Source organism: Onychomys torridus, chromosome 21 (assembly GCF_903995425.1).
Source record: "Onychomys torridus chromosome 21, mOncTor1.1, whole genome shotgun sequence".
Taxonomy (NCBI): Eukaryota; Metazoa; Chordata; class Mammalia; order Rodentia; family Cricetidae; genus Onychomys; species Onychomys torridus.
The window spans coordinates 14,123,143-14,141,335 of NC_050463.1; the positions used below are offsets into that span (position 1 = coordinate 14,123,143).

Consider the following 18,193-nt stretch of genomic DNA (forward strand, 5'->3'; position numbering starts at 1 on the left):
TCTGGAAAAGAATCTATACTTTCTCATTCTTGTTTTGAGACTTAATGAGCTGTCACATTTGAGCAATGGTGACAAACACTGTTTGTCACAAGAAGATTTGTGGTGGAATTAGAGTAGGTGACCATAAGGAAAAAAAGATTCTTACTGTAATGATAGGAACAAATTCAAATGTCATATGTAATATTTCTTGTAGTTTTGAAGTCAAGATACAATATTTACTATTTACATGATTATACTTTGAAAATTGTTTGCTCATAACTATAGTTGTTTTATAAAATATTTACTCTATGCTTAAAGGAAATATGCCAAAATTTTAAGTAGTAATACAATTTTAAGCCTATTCTATTTAACTGAGACATACGCTTAAATATAGATGTGAACTCTGACACACAGTATTTGAAATAAAATAAAACTCATCTGAATAGTTCTCAAAATTCTGCATTTCAGGATAATTTGGGAAGGTACATACTCTTCTATTTTAATGTAATAAAAATTTTGCTCAGCTGGGTGGTGGTGGCTTACGCCTTTAATCCCAGCACTTGGGAGGCAGAGGCAGGTGGATCTCTGTTGAGTTCAAGGCCAACATGGTCTCCAAAGTGAGTTCCAGGAAAGGCGCAAAGCTACACAGAGAAACTCTGTCTCAAAAAAACAAAACCAACCAACCAACCAACCAAACAAACAAACAAAATTTGCTTGTCTCGTAAGAATTCATTGGCACATTTAAAAATAAACACAGTGAATATACCATAGGTCAAGTCTATTGTAACTACAGATACAGCCACTGTACCATGAAGCATTGGTGCGTTGGTCACCCTGAGAGAATCTCTGTCTCTCTGTCTCTCTTCTTCTCTCCCCCTCCCCCTCTCCATCCCGCCCTCCTTCCTTCTCCCCTTCTCTCTTTTCACTTAGCAGTGCTACTAACTGACCCCTCCTTTTCTCTGTTTATTTAAACACTGTAGATACCATATGTCATAAAGTAGCAGTGAAATCTGGATCCTGGAATACAATAGGTTGTCTCATAGAGTGAACAGGACTTAGGACTTCAATATCTGTGAATTTGCATATTTAGTGCTATTGGGAAAAAGAATATCCTGTTGCCAGGCATGAATTGACACTTCTTAACTTACTGATTAATTATCAGACTCGCATATATGTACTAAATAAGCAATGCTACAATGAATTTCATCTTGGGAAAAGGGATGCAGCCCTCAGTGATAGCCTTATGTGAAGAGCCAGCTGGAGCAAGGGATACAGACCCTGTTCAGCTGGAAGGAGAGGAGAATGTTGTGTGAAAAGAGGTTGTATCAAATGAAATGGATGCTGAGGGTCATTGTCAGCACTTGGCACAACTGTCCTTATTGTCATGCAAGAAGCAAAGGCACTGTCTTATTAATTATAATAAAAATTTAGTTAACTGCAGGTGTAGTCTAGTTGACAACCAAGAATAGCCATAATATGCATATGAAGACTACATTGTGAGTTCTTCCCTGCTTTTCAAAAATTTTCGCACATCAAATATGATTCCTACAATCATGGGTTAAAAAAATTATTATTTATATTTATATTTATATTATTAGCTCTGTTATTTTTGTTTCTTTGAGTCAGCCCAGGCTATTCTAGAATGTCTCAAGCCTCAGCCTCCCCAGTGCTGGGGATACAGGCATGAGGAATCATACATGGTGATATAGGTGAATTATTATGATTCGTATATACAAGTACTTAGATATGTATCCATATTCATACATACATATATGTATATGTGTGTGAACATGTGCACATGCAAGTGCTATGAATATATGTGCGTAGAATACATGAAGCAATTCAGTACAGTGGACTTTATTTAAAAGACCAGAACTGAGACTTGAATTCTGAACTAGTATTTGGGCAACATTGATCTACCTGGTATACATTGACCTTAGGTGCTCCAGCAGCGCCATGTCCTAACTATACATTAATAAATCGGTGTGAAGCATGAGGAGGGAAGTACTCACACACAGAAGCTGAGCACTCCAGTACAGCTAGACCCAGTCCCAGTAAAGGATGGGTTCTCCTAATAGCAAACAAAATACCATTATGACATCTGAGATAGGTAATGTTCATTCTCCATCACTGACCAACGATTTTTCCGTAGAGCTGTTTCAGATGTTGGCTTATCTGGGGGTCATGATTGATGACATTATCTGTATTCAGCTGATAGATTCCAATAAAATCAGAACATGAACTTTCTGCTAAGCAATCATTGTTTCCAGCCATGTCCTTCTCACTTGCTGTTCCATTTCCCCCACGCACTGTGTGCTTATAGAGGTTCTCGCGTACCATACTAGGTTAAAGCTCTGTCCAGAGGACACAGTCTTTGACAATAACTGCTACTTCCCTCACCCTCTAAAATGTCCTGGCTAACTAGCTGTTTCTGGCTCCATCCTACTCTGTTTGTTTTTTAATTTCTAATCAAGGATCGTTGTAAAAATAATGCCAACTTGATCAATAACTCATGTCTAGATTATTTTAAAAAATAACATTATGAATAAACTATCACTTAATAAAAGATAACTTGACAGATTTCTAATGCTGATTGAGGGACAAAAAGAAATAACTCATTAGTAGTTATGTTATGGAGACAGGAGGTAATAAGAGAGACTTTGGAAGATGAATGGATGTTCACCAGTGGCTTAGTGGGAAGAAAACAGAGTAAGTGACTGTATTGTTATTCAAGTAAATTTATAGACAGGAAAGATTCAACAACTCGCTTTTCTCCCTGTGTGCCAAGAATTTAGTCACATGTTTATATTCAGAGATTACTTAGAAAAACAGTAAACTTCAAGATTGGGGCAAGTCAATGAATAAACTTCTGGATATTCTTAAAAACAGTAATAGGAGTTACAGAGCCACCTTACTGGTTACAAGTACATGCTGCTCTTCAAGATGACACAGGGCAATCCCCAGTATTCACAGGGCAGCTCACAACGGCCTATAACTCCAGTTCCAGGGAGTCGGGGATCCTTCTGACCTCCATGGGCACCAGGCACACACTTGATAACCCACACATGTGTGCAGACAAACTGCTTATTTGCAATAAAATGGAAAAAAATCTTTAATACATAAAAGCAACAATAAAACAATACATGTGCTGAAATAAAGATTTTTATAATAGGACTTTCAAAATAGAAGTCTAGAGTTTATATTTTTTCCCTTAGTGTCATTATTTTTCTGCTTGATCTCATATCAAACAATAAAATACCTGTGTATGGATCTCCTTATGTATGTAACTCTTTCATTTAATGATTGTAGTGGTTTTTCACACTGTGGTGATTCTGCCTCTGCCACATTTTCACTTGTTTTAAATTAATTTTATCATGCAACTTTGTAAGGTACATCAAAGCAATGGGTTGGGATGGGTGTATACATGTGTGCACGTATGCATGATTGGATGAACAGGTGAATGGATAGACATCTGGAGTAAAAAGATAATCACAGTTTACTGAAGGTGTATATAGTCTCATTAATTAGACATGTAATTTTGGTTATATTTATTATTTCTCTGGCTCCACATTCCTGATACATAAAATGAAGTTCTTACATGAATGATTACTAAAGTCAGTCTTAGTACAAGAAAATCTATGAACACTCAGTGAATTGTGATTTTGTTCCTTGACATGTTACACGCCAACAGTGAAATCAAGGATTTTGGAATCCTGCTGATTGAAGCTATCCACCGCTGGCATGCTACGGTCATAAATTATGTTTTGGCCTCATTACCAGTAAGGATTTTCGGTTTAACCTGTGTGACTAATTAGTACATTTAGTCTCAATAGAGGAGCTAGAGATTCATTTTAACACCATTAAAAAGCCTCAATTTACATTTGCAAACATCTGTCAGTATTTAATTTGGAAATAGCTTAAATCATTTCAAAAAGTGATTTGTCCAAAGCCAAAACAAATAAAATGGGGACATTGGACTACCCCATTCTCTAGTTCTCTTTCATCTCTTTCATGTGTTTTACCAACAGTAATATTTGGAGGTCTTACCTGCCCCCCAAATTCTGATTATGGAGAATAGATTTTTGAGATGCCTTTCTGAAAGTTTAAGCTCTTGAATGAGCATCCAAATATACATTGGCTAAAATTGAAAATGCAATATGAAAATAAAGGCCAACAGTAGTTCAAAGAAGTAATAAAAGAGACATGCTGTTTTATTTAAAAGCAATAATTTAGTTTCATGTTTTCTTACACCTCATTTCTTCCCTGAAGGTTTTATTGTGTTACATAAATTAGCTGAAACAGCATTCCCTTTTAATTAGGCGGGAGTCCAATGTTGTTCTCTCTCTTTTCCTTAAAATGCATTGACTTGCAACATTATGCACATGTTTCTATATTTCCTGAGTTTGGTCTGTTACGAACTTGTGTCAACTGCACACAAAAATGAGTGTGAGTGTGAGTAAATCTCTTTACCTGCTGGAGTGTCTCTACTTATTCCTACTTTAACTCCGCTGAAGTCATTGCCTACATTTTAAGCAGCTGAAAAAAATTTGAAGAAAATTGAATAGCTTTCAAGTCTGTCTTTTTCCCAAGCAGAGAGATGATTTATGGCCACTTTTTTGTAATTGTCTTGGGCATCAATTGGGAAAAACATTAAAGAAACGTGAAAGCTAACTATTCTCAGGGAAGTGTAAGCTTTCCCTAAATATTCATGAATGGCAAGGTTCACATATTCAAATTGGGTAAATGAATATACAAATGGGTTGTTGTTTTAGCAAGTACTTAACTATCACACTGATAATAGTAACTCTTCCATCTGCATTTTAGATTGTATATGTATATGTAACTTTTTGTCATATACAGGAGAATAGGCTATTGCAGTTTAGAAAGATCATTTAAATTAAAGTTTTGAAATAAGTGAAGTATCTGGATTGCACACTTGGAATTTGCCTTTTTTCTTACAAAGCATGTTTGCTGTTCTGCTTGACGTTTCTTGTATGTGTCTTGACTGACAGGGATTAATGTTCTGCACAACCACGTATCATGAAAATGACATCTAGAAATATTGTTGTTCTTAGAAGGGACATAAAATTTGTTCATTCACTCCCCATATATCTTTTTAACCACAAAGGCACTTGAGCTGTGCTTTATTATTATTGTTATTATTATTATTATTATTATTATTATTATTATTATTATTGGAAAGTAGCATATATATACTGCAAATGATGGGGTCGGGGGGAGACTACCTGTGCTGTTAAAAAGAGAGTGTCATTATAATTTATAAACCATCAATTAGTCTCCCCTGGTATCCTTAACTACTAGATAAATTGGGCTAATGGCTCCTGACTACATTTTCCCCAAGTCTTGGATGTAGGTGTTCACGTGCAGAACATGGTAGATTAAGTTTTGACCCTTTATTTCTCACATTTTTTCCATGTTGCTTTGTTTACAGGTATGGAGACCTAGTGTTTTTTTGTTTGTTTGATTGATTGGTTTTTTAGTGGACTTTTGAAATAAGAATAGATGCTTGCCATGCTCAGGCACAGACATATCTTTACTAGGGAATGTCATCGTGGTTCCTTGACCTGTGAGTGGTTAAGCACACATTCACTCACTTAAGTGGAATGCTTCTACTACCTGAGGCTGATGCTTTTGCTTGATGGCTATTCTGTCTTTTACAGTGGCTTGACTCTCTGAAAAAAGGTTATAAACATCAGGCAAAAGTCTACTAAAGAACAGAATTGATTAATGTGACGTATTTGAGATTTTCAATACCACACTCTCAGCAGTAAGTCACACAGAGTGGCAGCTCAAAGCACAGTGAATTAAATTTCAATCACACAGCTTTGGCTAGAGAATTGTTTGGTGAAATCCACCTCCTGAGTGAAGTTTGAGGGTATTTTTTTTCCTCTTTCCATAAGCTGCTTCCTAATTTTTTATGCCATGGAGTTTTCAGTCAAGGCATCTATTAATTTAAAAATTCCATTCACAAAAGGATTGTTTGATTTCAATATTTAATAAAAATGTATACATAATAATCAAGAATATACATGTATTATAGCAGGAAAGTACATTGAGACCTAAAAATCTGTTTTTATAGAAGAGGTATGTTTGGTGGTTCATTTTACTTTAACAAAGCTATACAAGATACTATTATATGACTTTTGTATTGTGTATATAGTGTTTTATAAAAAGTGATACTGAGACTATTACAACATTTTCTGCTTAAAAAGTGAAATAATCAGGGCAGTCATAAAAGGCAAGGCTCACAACCAAAAAATAAATAAATAAAATAAGTGGAATTATCCCTAAAGAAAATAGCTTGAAGTAGATTGGCTTGCATTATCTAAGCAACCAGTGTACATAGAACATTGTCTAATGACTTGTATATATATATAGCCATGAATTCATTTTAATAAGCTATCCTCCTCATTTATACTTGATGTTTGCTCAAGTAACAATTGGAACTGAGACTGTAAAAGATGTAAGCTTAAATATAACCTATATTACAAATATTAATATAATTGCTCATGTGAGTCTTCCAGCTGAAAATAACTTGTATGTATAACTTTTACTTCAATATCTGAAACTATACTATTTATAAATATAGTTCAAAGTGATTGAGTTAAAACAGTTCCACCTTCATGAAATATTAAAATTTGTGCTGATAATGTTGGAAATTTGTATTAACAATTACAGTGAGATCATATTCCATGTGCTTTCCATGCATGGACTTGTTCCTTTAGAACAATGTTGATTATACTCATCATTGTTTTTTCAGATAAGAAAAATGAAGCATAGTCAATTATTACATTTTAATGGCAGGGTTCCCTAATTTAATACCTTTGATCATTCTTGCTGAATGAGTCATAAAGTGTATTTTAGACCATTTCACAGCACCCCAAGTCTCTGATGAATAGATACTCACAGTAATAGCCTTGCACCAATATCCCAGCAGTATCAATCTCATATATCTCCAGATACTTCTAGATGTCCCTCCAGATACAGGAGAGGATGAGGAAGCAATACTGGAGTGAGAACGCCTGGCCTAACAAATGTGTTCATATCTTCCTCCCCTTATCAAGAACATTGCAACAGTGACAGTTAGGGATAGAATGGATACATTTAAAATTCCTCAAGAAAACTGAAATTTCTCTTGTAACTGTGGTTATTAACTTAATTTGGGTTGTATTGAAAGAGTTCCCATTCTGAGTGAAGATAATAGCTTCTTGCTAAATATTGGTCCTAGGAAAATAGCCCACTATTTGCTCTGGGATGTATTTGGTTGATTGCCCTGAGGGATCACTAATTCAATGTCGTGATACCATAGCATTCATATGGGTGATATCCTGCAGGATGAATTTGTGCCAAAAGCCCAATGAGTCTTTGGTGAAACTCATGTTAATGAGAGGTAAAGAACTGTTCATACCACCGGCTGATGCCTTTCTCTGTGAACAACTATGCTTCTAAGAAATCTGGTATTTTAAAATTCCTTCTTGAAAATGCACACCAAGGGAGTGCATTAATCCAGAAACTCTTTAAGAAGAAAGGAAGCGCAAAACACAATGAGCCTATGTCCACATGCTGCTTAAAGACTTGTGTTGATTTCAAGGTATATTTCCAAGAGTCAACAAGGTAATAGATTCTGCTTTATGAACTTAATCATTTATCATTCAAGTCCCTCCCTCCTTGTCTTCAGTTTTCTTAAAATTAGTTTTACATTGTTATCTCTGACAATATTGTGGCTCTCTAATGACTTTAGCTCATGCTGTGTTATTCCAATTCCTGTTAAGTGGCAGCATTGGTTTTATCTCAAGCATCTTCCGAACTGCCAAAATCTCCTGAACGTTCTGCAAATTTGATTTGCACCATGGATTTGGTCTGTTTTGCCTTCTTCGCATCAGCTTGATCTGGAGTAACCCTTCCCAAATCCCATGCAATAACTCCTCTGAGTTTATTACTGCACGTAAGCAGCACTAAAGAACAACCTTTGATGCTTGCCAGTGTGTTGATTATGTGACTAACTGCTAAGATTTACACACTCTGATTTTTATTACAGCGACAGTTATCTTTTTGGCTGTAAGTGCAGTGAAGCAACTATAATGTCACAGAGGAAATGGTCACCTTTCCCCAGCCCACTCCACACATACTTTTTATTTACTGTGAAACCTTGGCAATGGAAAGGACAATGAGGAAACAGCTTCTACTATCTGAACATTGTAAAAATGATAATGAGTATGAAATTTTTTAAAAACTGAAAAACCTCTTAAATGAACTACATTTGCTTCATTTTGCACCTAAAAAATACATATCTAATTTTCTGTCTAATCTGTGTTTTCCAATGAGGAAAAGCTACATCTCGAAGATTTATTGAACTACCTGTTCACAAATGTAAAAAAGTTATGGCTGCTCTGCTCCAGGAAGCCAAGCACAAGTACTGCATAAAGCCTACTGGTGCATACATTGTAGCTCTCCAGGGCTGTAATCAATCTCAAATTGCCTGTTTCTGCCAGGTTCTCTTAAACATCAGCCTGCTCCTGTATGCAGTGTCTCATTGTAGCTGAATAGCTGGGTATCTACGAGTTATAGACCACCATTTTTTATATACACATGTTAAATAAGTTGTAGTCAAGATCTGTCATACATGGGGATATTTCTATGAGAGGTCTAAAATACGTTAGTGAATATAAGCTCTGTGTTCTGTGTCTCGGGGAAGGAAAATAATGAATTTGGTTTCTCTGCCTGTAATGTAAACACAAACTGTGTTTCACTTGTAAACTGAGACAGAGAAGACCTCCTAGTACACTTTAAAGTAACCTACTGACTGTGCTTCTTTTGCAGACCACAGATGATATCCTTGTGGCCTCAGCAGAGTGTCCCAGCGATGACGAGGATATTGACCCCTGTGAGCCGAGCTCAGGTGGGTTAGGTTAGTCAATTTTTTTTCTTACTTCCTTGCCCTTACTGTATATCTTTGTTGCATGTTCTGTTCCTTAGAAGAGATGCCCACTTAGATGTCAAGCATTATCTTTGGCTACCTCATTGTAAAATGGTACATTATCCGATGGGTTCTTAGTTCCACATGGAGGTAAATGCTGGTAATTTTGGAAGTGGAGGCAGGGGAATGTGGATTTTAAAGCCATCTTGGGTTGCACAGTGAGGTGATGTCCAGACTAGACTATAGGACACTCTGTCTCAAAAATATTAAAAACCAACCAAACAATGACAAAAAAAATATTATCCAACAGGCCTTTGCCTTTTTATTGTATAAATTTTCTCACTTTAAAAAATGTTAAAAACCCAAACCACCAATAATAGATATTTTTTTTGTATGTGGAGCTGAGGATCGAACCCAGGGCCTTGTGCTTGCTAGGGAAGCGCTCTACCACTGAGCTAAATCCCCAACCCCAATAATAGATATTTTTGAGAAAACAGTAGAGAGGGGAGTACTACACGTGAGCTACTTGCTGTTCACATTCCAGCATCTCCACAATCATCTTTATATACAGTTTAGAGTGGACTTTCCCTGTGGTCGGCTCTAGTACAACAGGAAAGCTAAACATTAACCGTAAACTGTGACAAATCATTTGATCTATGTACTGAAAAACATTCCCATGATTCAGTCTGCTGGAAAACTAGCATAACTGATACATTTTGGAATTTTGGAAGTTGGAGCACTGTAGCAATAGCAAAACAGCAGGTACAATAGTTGATGGGTTTAAAAGAGAAAGACTTGAGTTTTGCCATGTTTCCCAAAGTTCAAGCTGCATTTTACTTATAGACAATCGAAGCCTAATTGCACCTTCTTTGTGGCCTGTTTACATCTTGTCTACTGAGAATGATGTACTTTTGTTCCTAGACAGACCTTATACTACTAAGTGGAGACAGAAGACCCTAAAAATGAGTGAATCACAGTCCGTGTTCCCCACCAAATATTCACAATACTAAATGCATGCCTGTTAGTGCTATTTTGAATTCCTAGTGTGTGATAACAAAATGACTGCAGGAGATATGATCTGCCCACTACACATTAGCTCATATAACACTCATAGTTCTTACCTAGAACCCCAGAAAGACATCTCAATAAAATAGTTAACTTGTATTCTTGTAAAGAAATATATACTGTTTGAAAGTTAGTCCACGTTTTCTTGATTTTAAATATGAAGTATTTGGGGATGCATTGGCTGCATCTCTTTCTGAGCACCACTTAGACCACTGTCACTACCATCTGCAAGGACAAGGGAGTAGCTGCCAGTGACGGGAGGGTGCCTCAGTCCATTCTCATCTGGAGCTCATGCTGGAGATTGCCTGGGCTGCTCAGCCCTCCTTCTCTGCAGTTCACCTCCCATTGGACTCTCAGCCCCAGAATAGTCTATCATATATGACTTCCATCTTCCATGACCATTGACTAACTCCTCGATCTCTATCAGTTTCTCATGCTTGGACTATCAGGCCATTACTGTGGGGCCCAAGGCCAAGGTCCTGCCATTATTTTAACAGATTTTCTCACAGCTCTCTCTATGCTAATTAAAAAGTGCAGGACATTATCATCATCATCATCATCATCATCATCATCATCATCACTATTAACATTTGTCTTAACTCTGAATCTTCCATTATGAATTATTCCAGTAAGGAACTCTGAATTTTGTGTGTTTGTAAGAGTTTGATTTTGTTTTCATAATTTTGAAGGCAGGCGTCTTTTTCAACATTTATTTCTTATTCCAGTGGTAATGAGAAGTGCGTGGGTGCTGACTAATTGCAGTGCTTGCTGATCTTCCTCTGTCCGAATCCTTTTTCTATTGAGTCACAGCAATCATCTTTAGACAGAGCCCTTACCTTAACTACCCAGTAAATCCAGCGTGAGGACTTTAATTGCACTTGAAATTGTCACTCTGTCTTTCTTCTTGAGGAAAATGCTCCGATTACTCCAGCACTGCTCACAGGTCCTATTAAACACTCCTTAACTACTCCATGGTCTCTGCATTTCTCTGAGTACAGTGGATCTAGGAACAGGATGATCAGGGAGAGAAAAAAAGAGACAGAGTACTTCCCTATGTTTAATTGGGAAAAAAAAAAAAGGTGCATGTGTATGTTTCTGATTGTGAATGCCTGAAGACAAGTGCAGCTTCCCAGGGCACACCAGAGTCACTGGGTCCCCCTAGAGCTGCCTTTGTGGGTGCTATGTACTGAACTTGGGTCCTCTGCAAGAGCAGTACATGTTCTTAACCACGGTGCTGTACTCTAGCTCTTCCTCCTCCTTTTAATTCACCTGACTTTGGCTGTTTTATTAAATGTCCCAAACAACAGGAAGCACAGCATCTTGTCAGTAGCTGTGTTCCAGATGGTCTTGCCCTCCTCTCTTCTTTATGAATTTGCCAACATACAGCTGTATCCTCAACCATAAGACAGCAATGTGAAGCCGGAACCTGTAAGAATGCATCCCTCCAGGGAACACTTATTCATATAAATATGTAAATGTCTGTACTTTTCTAATACACTGTCTACTGCCCAAAATACAAGATGCAGAACTACTGATTCTATTCATAACTACCATTTTAATGTGTGTGTGTGTGTGTGTGCGCGCGCGCGCGCGCGCGCGTGTGTGTTTGCATGCCCATAGAGGCCAGAGCAAGATAGCAGTAGGTCCCTGCTCTGTGCTTTGCTATTCTCTGCCTTATTCCATGGACACAAGGTCTCTCACTATAGCTGGAGTTTGCAGTGCATGTAGTCTAGGCTGGCTGGTTAAGGAATTCCCAGGATCTGCCGGTCTCTCTCTGTCCCCTGCAACACTGGGGATACAGGTATACAAGGCCATTTTCTCATTTAATTAATAATTAATTTTCTGAAACAGGGTCCTACAATATAACCCTGGCTGATCTGGAGCTTGTGTAGACCAGGTTGTCCTAGAACTCATAGAAATGTGTTTGCCTCTACCTCTGGCATCTTGGGATTAAAGGTGTGAATCACTACATCCAGTGGTCAAGGCCTTTTGTTTTTGTTTTTGTTTCTAATGTGGGCGCTGGGGATTTGACCTGAGGTCCTCATGTTTGCACAGCAAGCTCTCCTACCCAAATGAGCCATCTCCCCCGCTCCCACTTTCAAGTTCTTGCACAAGCCTGGTTGGTTTAACTTCCTCCCTTATGCCTTAGTTTTCTGCTCATCAATTCTTGTTTGAGTAGACTGTACCTTTAAAGCAGGTATTGCCACACCCCTGGGATCACTGGCTACTACTAGCTGTTCTGGTGACCTTCCCTGTCCTGCTGACTGTAGTGCTCTATCAAGGGCTTCCCTTTTTATATTGCATTTTACAAATGAAATCTTTTCCACATTGACTTTCCCATCAACTCTCTGATTTCCTTCTCAGTTCTTCTTTAATGTTTCATGTAATATTGTGCCTTTAGCAAAATGATATAAATTGTATAATAGCATCAAGTAAAATTTGTGGTTTGTATAACTTTTCTTCTTTCCAACTATTATTTAAGAAAGACGGTCTATTTTCTTGACCTTGTTTGAATCTGAATAGTGTTACCCTTTGAGGTTGTACCTCTACAAGCTTTTGTGGATAATTGTACCATTCCCTTACATCTCTTTTCCAGCTGTTTTTTATATTAACATAAGATAATATTGGTAATAATTGTGTTTTCTACCATTAGACTTTGGTTACTGTTAGACATGTCTAGGTAAAAATTATTTCACATATAAGCAACTCAAATTTTGGGAAACCAGGCCTTTAGAATACCTACAGGTGGAGGTAGATACTCAGAGATAGATTTGTGTTTGGTGTGTATCAGTAATTCCCTAAACTAGTGAAAACAGCTATGTGTCAGGAAATCCACAATTAGCTGTCACATGCTTTTTCTGGGTATTTCACTCTACCTGAATATTTACATCTGAAAGTTTTGTAATCATACAGACCACGACCCCCTTCTCACATACACACACCTTCAAAAAAAGATTTTCACTGGAATTGTATCACCTTTGATCTTCAGAGGCCTTCCTTCCCAAAGATGTTAAAAAAAAAAAAAGCACCATGGCTAGCAATCCACCCTCTTCTTGAACACTAGCAAATTACACCTTTTATTAAATGTTAGATAAATTTGAATTGTTGTGTGACTCCACTCAGCACTCTTAATGAAGAGGGAGTTGTGTATTTAGCTATTAATTTCATCATTGTTCAAATATTACAGAGTCATAACCTGATTCCATTCCCGTGCGAGCCCTGGGAGAAAAAAGTACATTGTATACCTTGATCCCCTCCAGGACGGGAGACTTATTCTATCTTAGAAACCACCCACCCTACATTTTTTGCTTTTTAAATTTTGTTTTCTTCTGATTTTCAAGTCCTTCCTGTTAGGCATTAAAATACCACCTGATTTTAGAGGCATTTTAGGTATTTTAGGTAATTATTGCAAAGCCTCGAATAAACTCGAGCACAAATGTCAGCTTTTCTTTTCTTCTCCAATTCATCCTATAAAAGTAATATCTGAGCTATTTTTCCCCCTTTACATAATGCTGTTACTTTTTTTGGCTGAAAATTGATGGGCAACTGATGAAACCACTCGGGCCTCCTGATGGGAACAGAGCATGTTGAAACTAGATCAGGGACAAACCCCTGGGTGGGAACACATGGAATTCAATTACAGTTGATTCCAGTCCCAATGTCCTTCGTGGTTAGAATTGGATGATAGCGCCACACCAGTACAGTGAGGGTTTGAGAATACAAAAAGAGACCAGGTGATGCAGGACAGCTAAGCAAATCTCATCTCTACAGGTAGGAACCTCACATTCCCACTGGTCCCAGGCCATCACTGTCCCAAAATGCCCTTTTTATGCTTCATGAACACTGACAGATGGATGACCTTTGAAACAAACAAACAGAAAACCACTTGCACCTCCTGTGCTTTTCCCTCAGCCAAACCACGTGCTTTTTGGAATGGATGGACTGTGGGTGGGAAGTATGTTAAAGAACAACGGCTTCTTCTAATATGTGTTTTCCAGTGTTTCCTGTCACCGCTATTTTATACTATAGGCATGTAAGTGTACGTATTTTCTGTGTCTCTTTTACAAAATAAGCTTTTGTAAACCAGATTTCTCTGACACTGTTCATTTTTGGATTTTGCTTAGTAAACTGACAGAATGTCAATGCTGCATTCACCTAAATTCTCGGAAGGCGTCCATCCATCTCAGTTTTCTGCCCTCTCTTGAACAGAACACTTTCTCCACACCTTTGGCAAAATCTGGAAAGTGTGATTTCAATGCTGTTGTTTAAGACATTCATTGAAAATAATGGCACCTTTTTCATGTGGAATCTTCCTGGTAAATAGCTCCAATTTATCTTGCCTCACCAAAAATAAAAAAGAAAAAAAAATTAGCTTCCTCCTTCCTCCAATGTATCTAGAAAATCCTCTTATATTTACAATGGTGAGGATAGTATGCCAAATCTCTTTGTATTTAAGGATGAATAGCTGATTAAGTGGGAGACTTTTCAACTAAGTAATCCATTGTTGCAGTCGGGAGGGAAGAAAAGAATCAATCTCTCTCTCCCTCCCTCCCTCCCTCCCTCCCTCCCTCCCTCCCTCCCTTCCTCTTTGTCTCTGTCTCTCTCTCTCTAACACCCCCCCCCCCCCCCGTGTGTGTGTGTGTGTGTGTGTGTGTGTGTGTGTGTGTGTGTGTGTGGTCTCTTCTCGTTTGTCTGAGGCAATAGAGGTAGACAGTCTGCCCAACCACTGTAAACACACTTTGTGGATCAGGGCTCAGGTGTATGAGTAATGACAGATAATAAGTATCCTTTGGATTTAGTGAAGACAGATCCTATGCTCATCATTGCATTTAGTCCTTACAAACTTTTAGTATTTTTTATGTTTTTTAAGTTATATTTTCATTTTAATGAAACTCTAAGGTATCTTCATAGCTGGAGAGACTTGGAGAGATTGTTACTGAGATAATACTGCACCTCTCACTATTCTACTTGAGAGAAAGTGGACTTTTGGTTTCTTGAAATGCAAGGTTGTTCCTCTAAAATTTAGGAACCTCACAAATACAGAATTAGCTTTTTAGATGTTCATTTAAGTAATTTGCTGGAATAAATTTAAATTTGATGGCAAAAGGTCCTTCACATGTATTACTATTCATTAGGGAAAATTTGCTACAATTACTGTGCAATTTTGAGTGGTTTTCCAGTGTGCTATTTTGAGAAAAGATCAAAGGATTTCTATTGAACTGATCCCATTAACCATTAGAAATAAAAATATGGATATTGCACAAGCTGCATCTTTTCATTAAATAAATAATCTCAATCATTTAAAGGCATATATCATCTAGTAGGCCATATTTTTGAGACTGATTAGAAGATAATTTTGTTCTTCATTTAAATTTGGGTTATTTATATGTAATTATTCAAAAGCGAGTCTAATTAACCAATAATAGCCAACACATTGCTGTTAAAATGAAGGATTTTGAGCCAGAAAAAATAACGTAATGAATCTTCCATTTTTGGGAACATAGAGCATTTCCTGAGTACCTGGGCTAGGTTGGCTGGACGTCCAGTCATCATGTAGGGTGGGTGGCTGAAGTTTGCCACTGATGAATGTGCTGTCAGCATGCAATGTTCTGGCTTGGGGCTATTTTTTTTGGGGGGGGGGGTTGGTTGATTTTTTTGTTGTTGTTGCTGGGGTTTTTTTTCCATATATAAATTTAATTCTCCAGAATACTTAGATAAAATATGAATATGATCATAAAAGAAGAATGGCACACATATCACTCTTAATCTCCTTCCTCCTCCCCTTCCTTCTTTCCCTCCCTCCCTCCTGCATTCCCTCCTCCCTCCCATCCTCCCTTCCTTCCTTGGGCTGGAGACCTTCTTATGCTTGGCAACTGGTCTACCTCTGGGCTACAACCCTACCCCTTTTCTTCTTCCTTTTCTAAACTGGTGCATTAGAATGAAAATTTACATTGAAGGAAGTTAAACTACAAGGAAAATTTATTCTAAATTACTGTAATAAGAAGGCGAGGTTAGAAATCAGCCTGAGTTTGTGGGGGCAATGGATGAGGGTGGCGCAGCAGGAGGCAGAGTTTTTAAGAGAAAGGATGGAACAAAGGGTGATTGTTTGGGGCCAATGGCTTCAACCAGAGGAAGGGTCTCCACAGCTAGATTAAAGGGAGGGGCTGGCTCCTCCCTTCCCAGCAGAGAACTGGAGACTGAGGGCGTTACCTCCCTTGAGGTTTACATTACAAAGGGATGGTTCCCAGTTCTTCCATTTAAATAGACTGGGGTCTTAAAACTGGAGAGAGGCTTTAAAAAATATTTACACATTAAACAACCAGAATCCGTATTTGAATTACAAGTGTTCTATGGAATGAAGTATGAGAAAGCCACAGGGCCGGAGAAAGCGGGTCTGAGGGACTTAGAGGCAAGGAAGAAGAAAGCGCGTTTTAATTGGACAAGGGTTTGGCAAGCAGGCAGCCCTAAGGAAAGTGGGACTTGGGTGTTTGTGGGGAGCTTCAGAGACAGAGAAAGCCCCAAATACCAACAGTACCATGCAAAACGTAAGAAAGCTCTGTCAACTTCTAAAAGGAACAGAAAAGAAGCGGGAAAGGAGGGTTGCAGGGGCGGGGTCACGCTTTCAGAAAATCCGGCAGGCTTAAACCAGCCCCACATCAGCAGCTCCAGCCAGGGCTGAACAGATGACAGGAATGGAATTCTGGGCAGGGAGCATGAATCTGCGTTCCTGGGAGTGCCTGGTTCCTTGGCCAGGTATTGACCTGCCCAACTGGATGAATTCTTAAGCGGGGAGATATCAACATGTTTTCCACCCAGAAGCAGATTCCGTTCTTTAGGCTAGGAAAAGATGACTAACACTTGAAGACCAGGGGTGGGTGAAGGTACAAAACTCAAAAAGGGCTTTGGTTTGTTCCCCTGGTCCCAAATGTGAACCTTTATTGAACCTTCTGTAATGTTTGGATTTTGCCTTTTACTATAATGACACAAGTGGATTTTGGTTATACTTGATTAAGTACCTGAACAGCATTTTTAATATTTGTGGTATGAAATGGGATGTTTTAGTTATGAGGACTAGTTATGATCCATCTGGACTTTGGAAGCAAGCCGAGCTCCTTTGAGATGCAGCCCTTTCCGACGTTGGTGAAGGTTGTTCAGTATTTTTAATGCTCAACATCTCACTCTGTATGAATGGATGGGATGAATAGGGTTATTGTGAGGTTGGTAACACAGAGGAAGGACACGCATTGCCCAGGTGAGTTTCAGGAATGTAGATGGGATTTAATGAGTAACTGTGATGCATACAATATCGAGAAGAGGTGCAGCTCCTGGCCTAGGGTTGGAAACAGATGCCTTATTCTGCTCCGCAGTAAGATTTCTGAATCTGCGAAATAGATTGCTCTGCACGGAAAGGGCACAGCCCTTTTAGTCTTAGAGAAAATGGGCTCCATTAAAATGTTTCATGAGGGGCTAAAAATATAGTTCTGTTGGTACTTACTTAGCATATATGAAGCCCTGGGTTCAAGTCCTAACAGTGTATCAATGGGGTATGGTAGTATACATCTATGACCCTAGCACTCAGGAGGTAGACACAAGAGAATCAGACAAAGGTCAACCTCATAGCAACAACTACATAACAAATTCAAGCCAACAAGGGTTACATGAGACACTGTCAAATGAGAGAGAAAAAATCTCAACAGATGATTGGCTGCTTGCATAATTAGCATTTACATATTCGTGCCACATTTGGTTAAACTTGAAAACACTATATGTTGGTTTATTTGCAGTGCTCCTATCCTGCAAGGAAATACAACAGAATCCACTAACAAGAGTTTTACTAAGATAAGGTAGAGAGACAGATGTGAACAGACCTGTGGGGAGTGAAGAGGGGCAGGGAATCATGGCACCGGCTTATAAAGGCTAGGCCGCACCTGCACACACAGAACTATGTGGCTATTCCACGCATGCGCGAAGATCACATGGTTGTGCTATGCACTTTACACAACCACAAAAAGCCACGGGGTCCTGGTCACGAGAGATGTTTTGACCCAGAAATGACTAGGTAGTAGTGACTAGGTCCTGCCGGGCATGCCCAACCTTGGGGGTCGTTGTTGTGAATCCATATGACTATATACACATATATCTGTATCTACTATATATACATATATATGCAGATACTTGTCATACTACACTAAACAACAATACTCATTCACT

The 18,193-nt window shown here is 38.4% G+C and overlaps 1 protein-coding gene across 31 annotated transcripts in view; it reads left to right on the forward strand.

Annotated features, from left to right (window-relative positions):
* Positions 1 to 18,193, forward strand: part of Nrxn1 (neurexin 1) — a 1,060,385-nt gene that overhangs the window by 1,027,420 nt on the left and 14,772 nt on the right. For 22 of the 31 annotated variants that reach the window (XM_036170770.1, XM_036170788.1, XM_036170779.1 and 19 more), the window contains one exon: positions 8,821 to 8,908. In XM_036170770.1, the coding sequence (XP_036026663.1) occupies positions 8,821 to 8,908 (88 nt within the window). The remainder of the gene's footprint in view (positions 1 to 8,820; positions 8,909 to 18,193) is intronic. The other 9 variants (XM_036170774.1, XM_036170780.1, XM_036170781.1 and 6 more) reach the window with 1 other exon arrangement.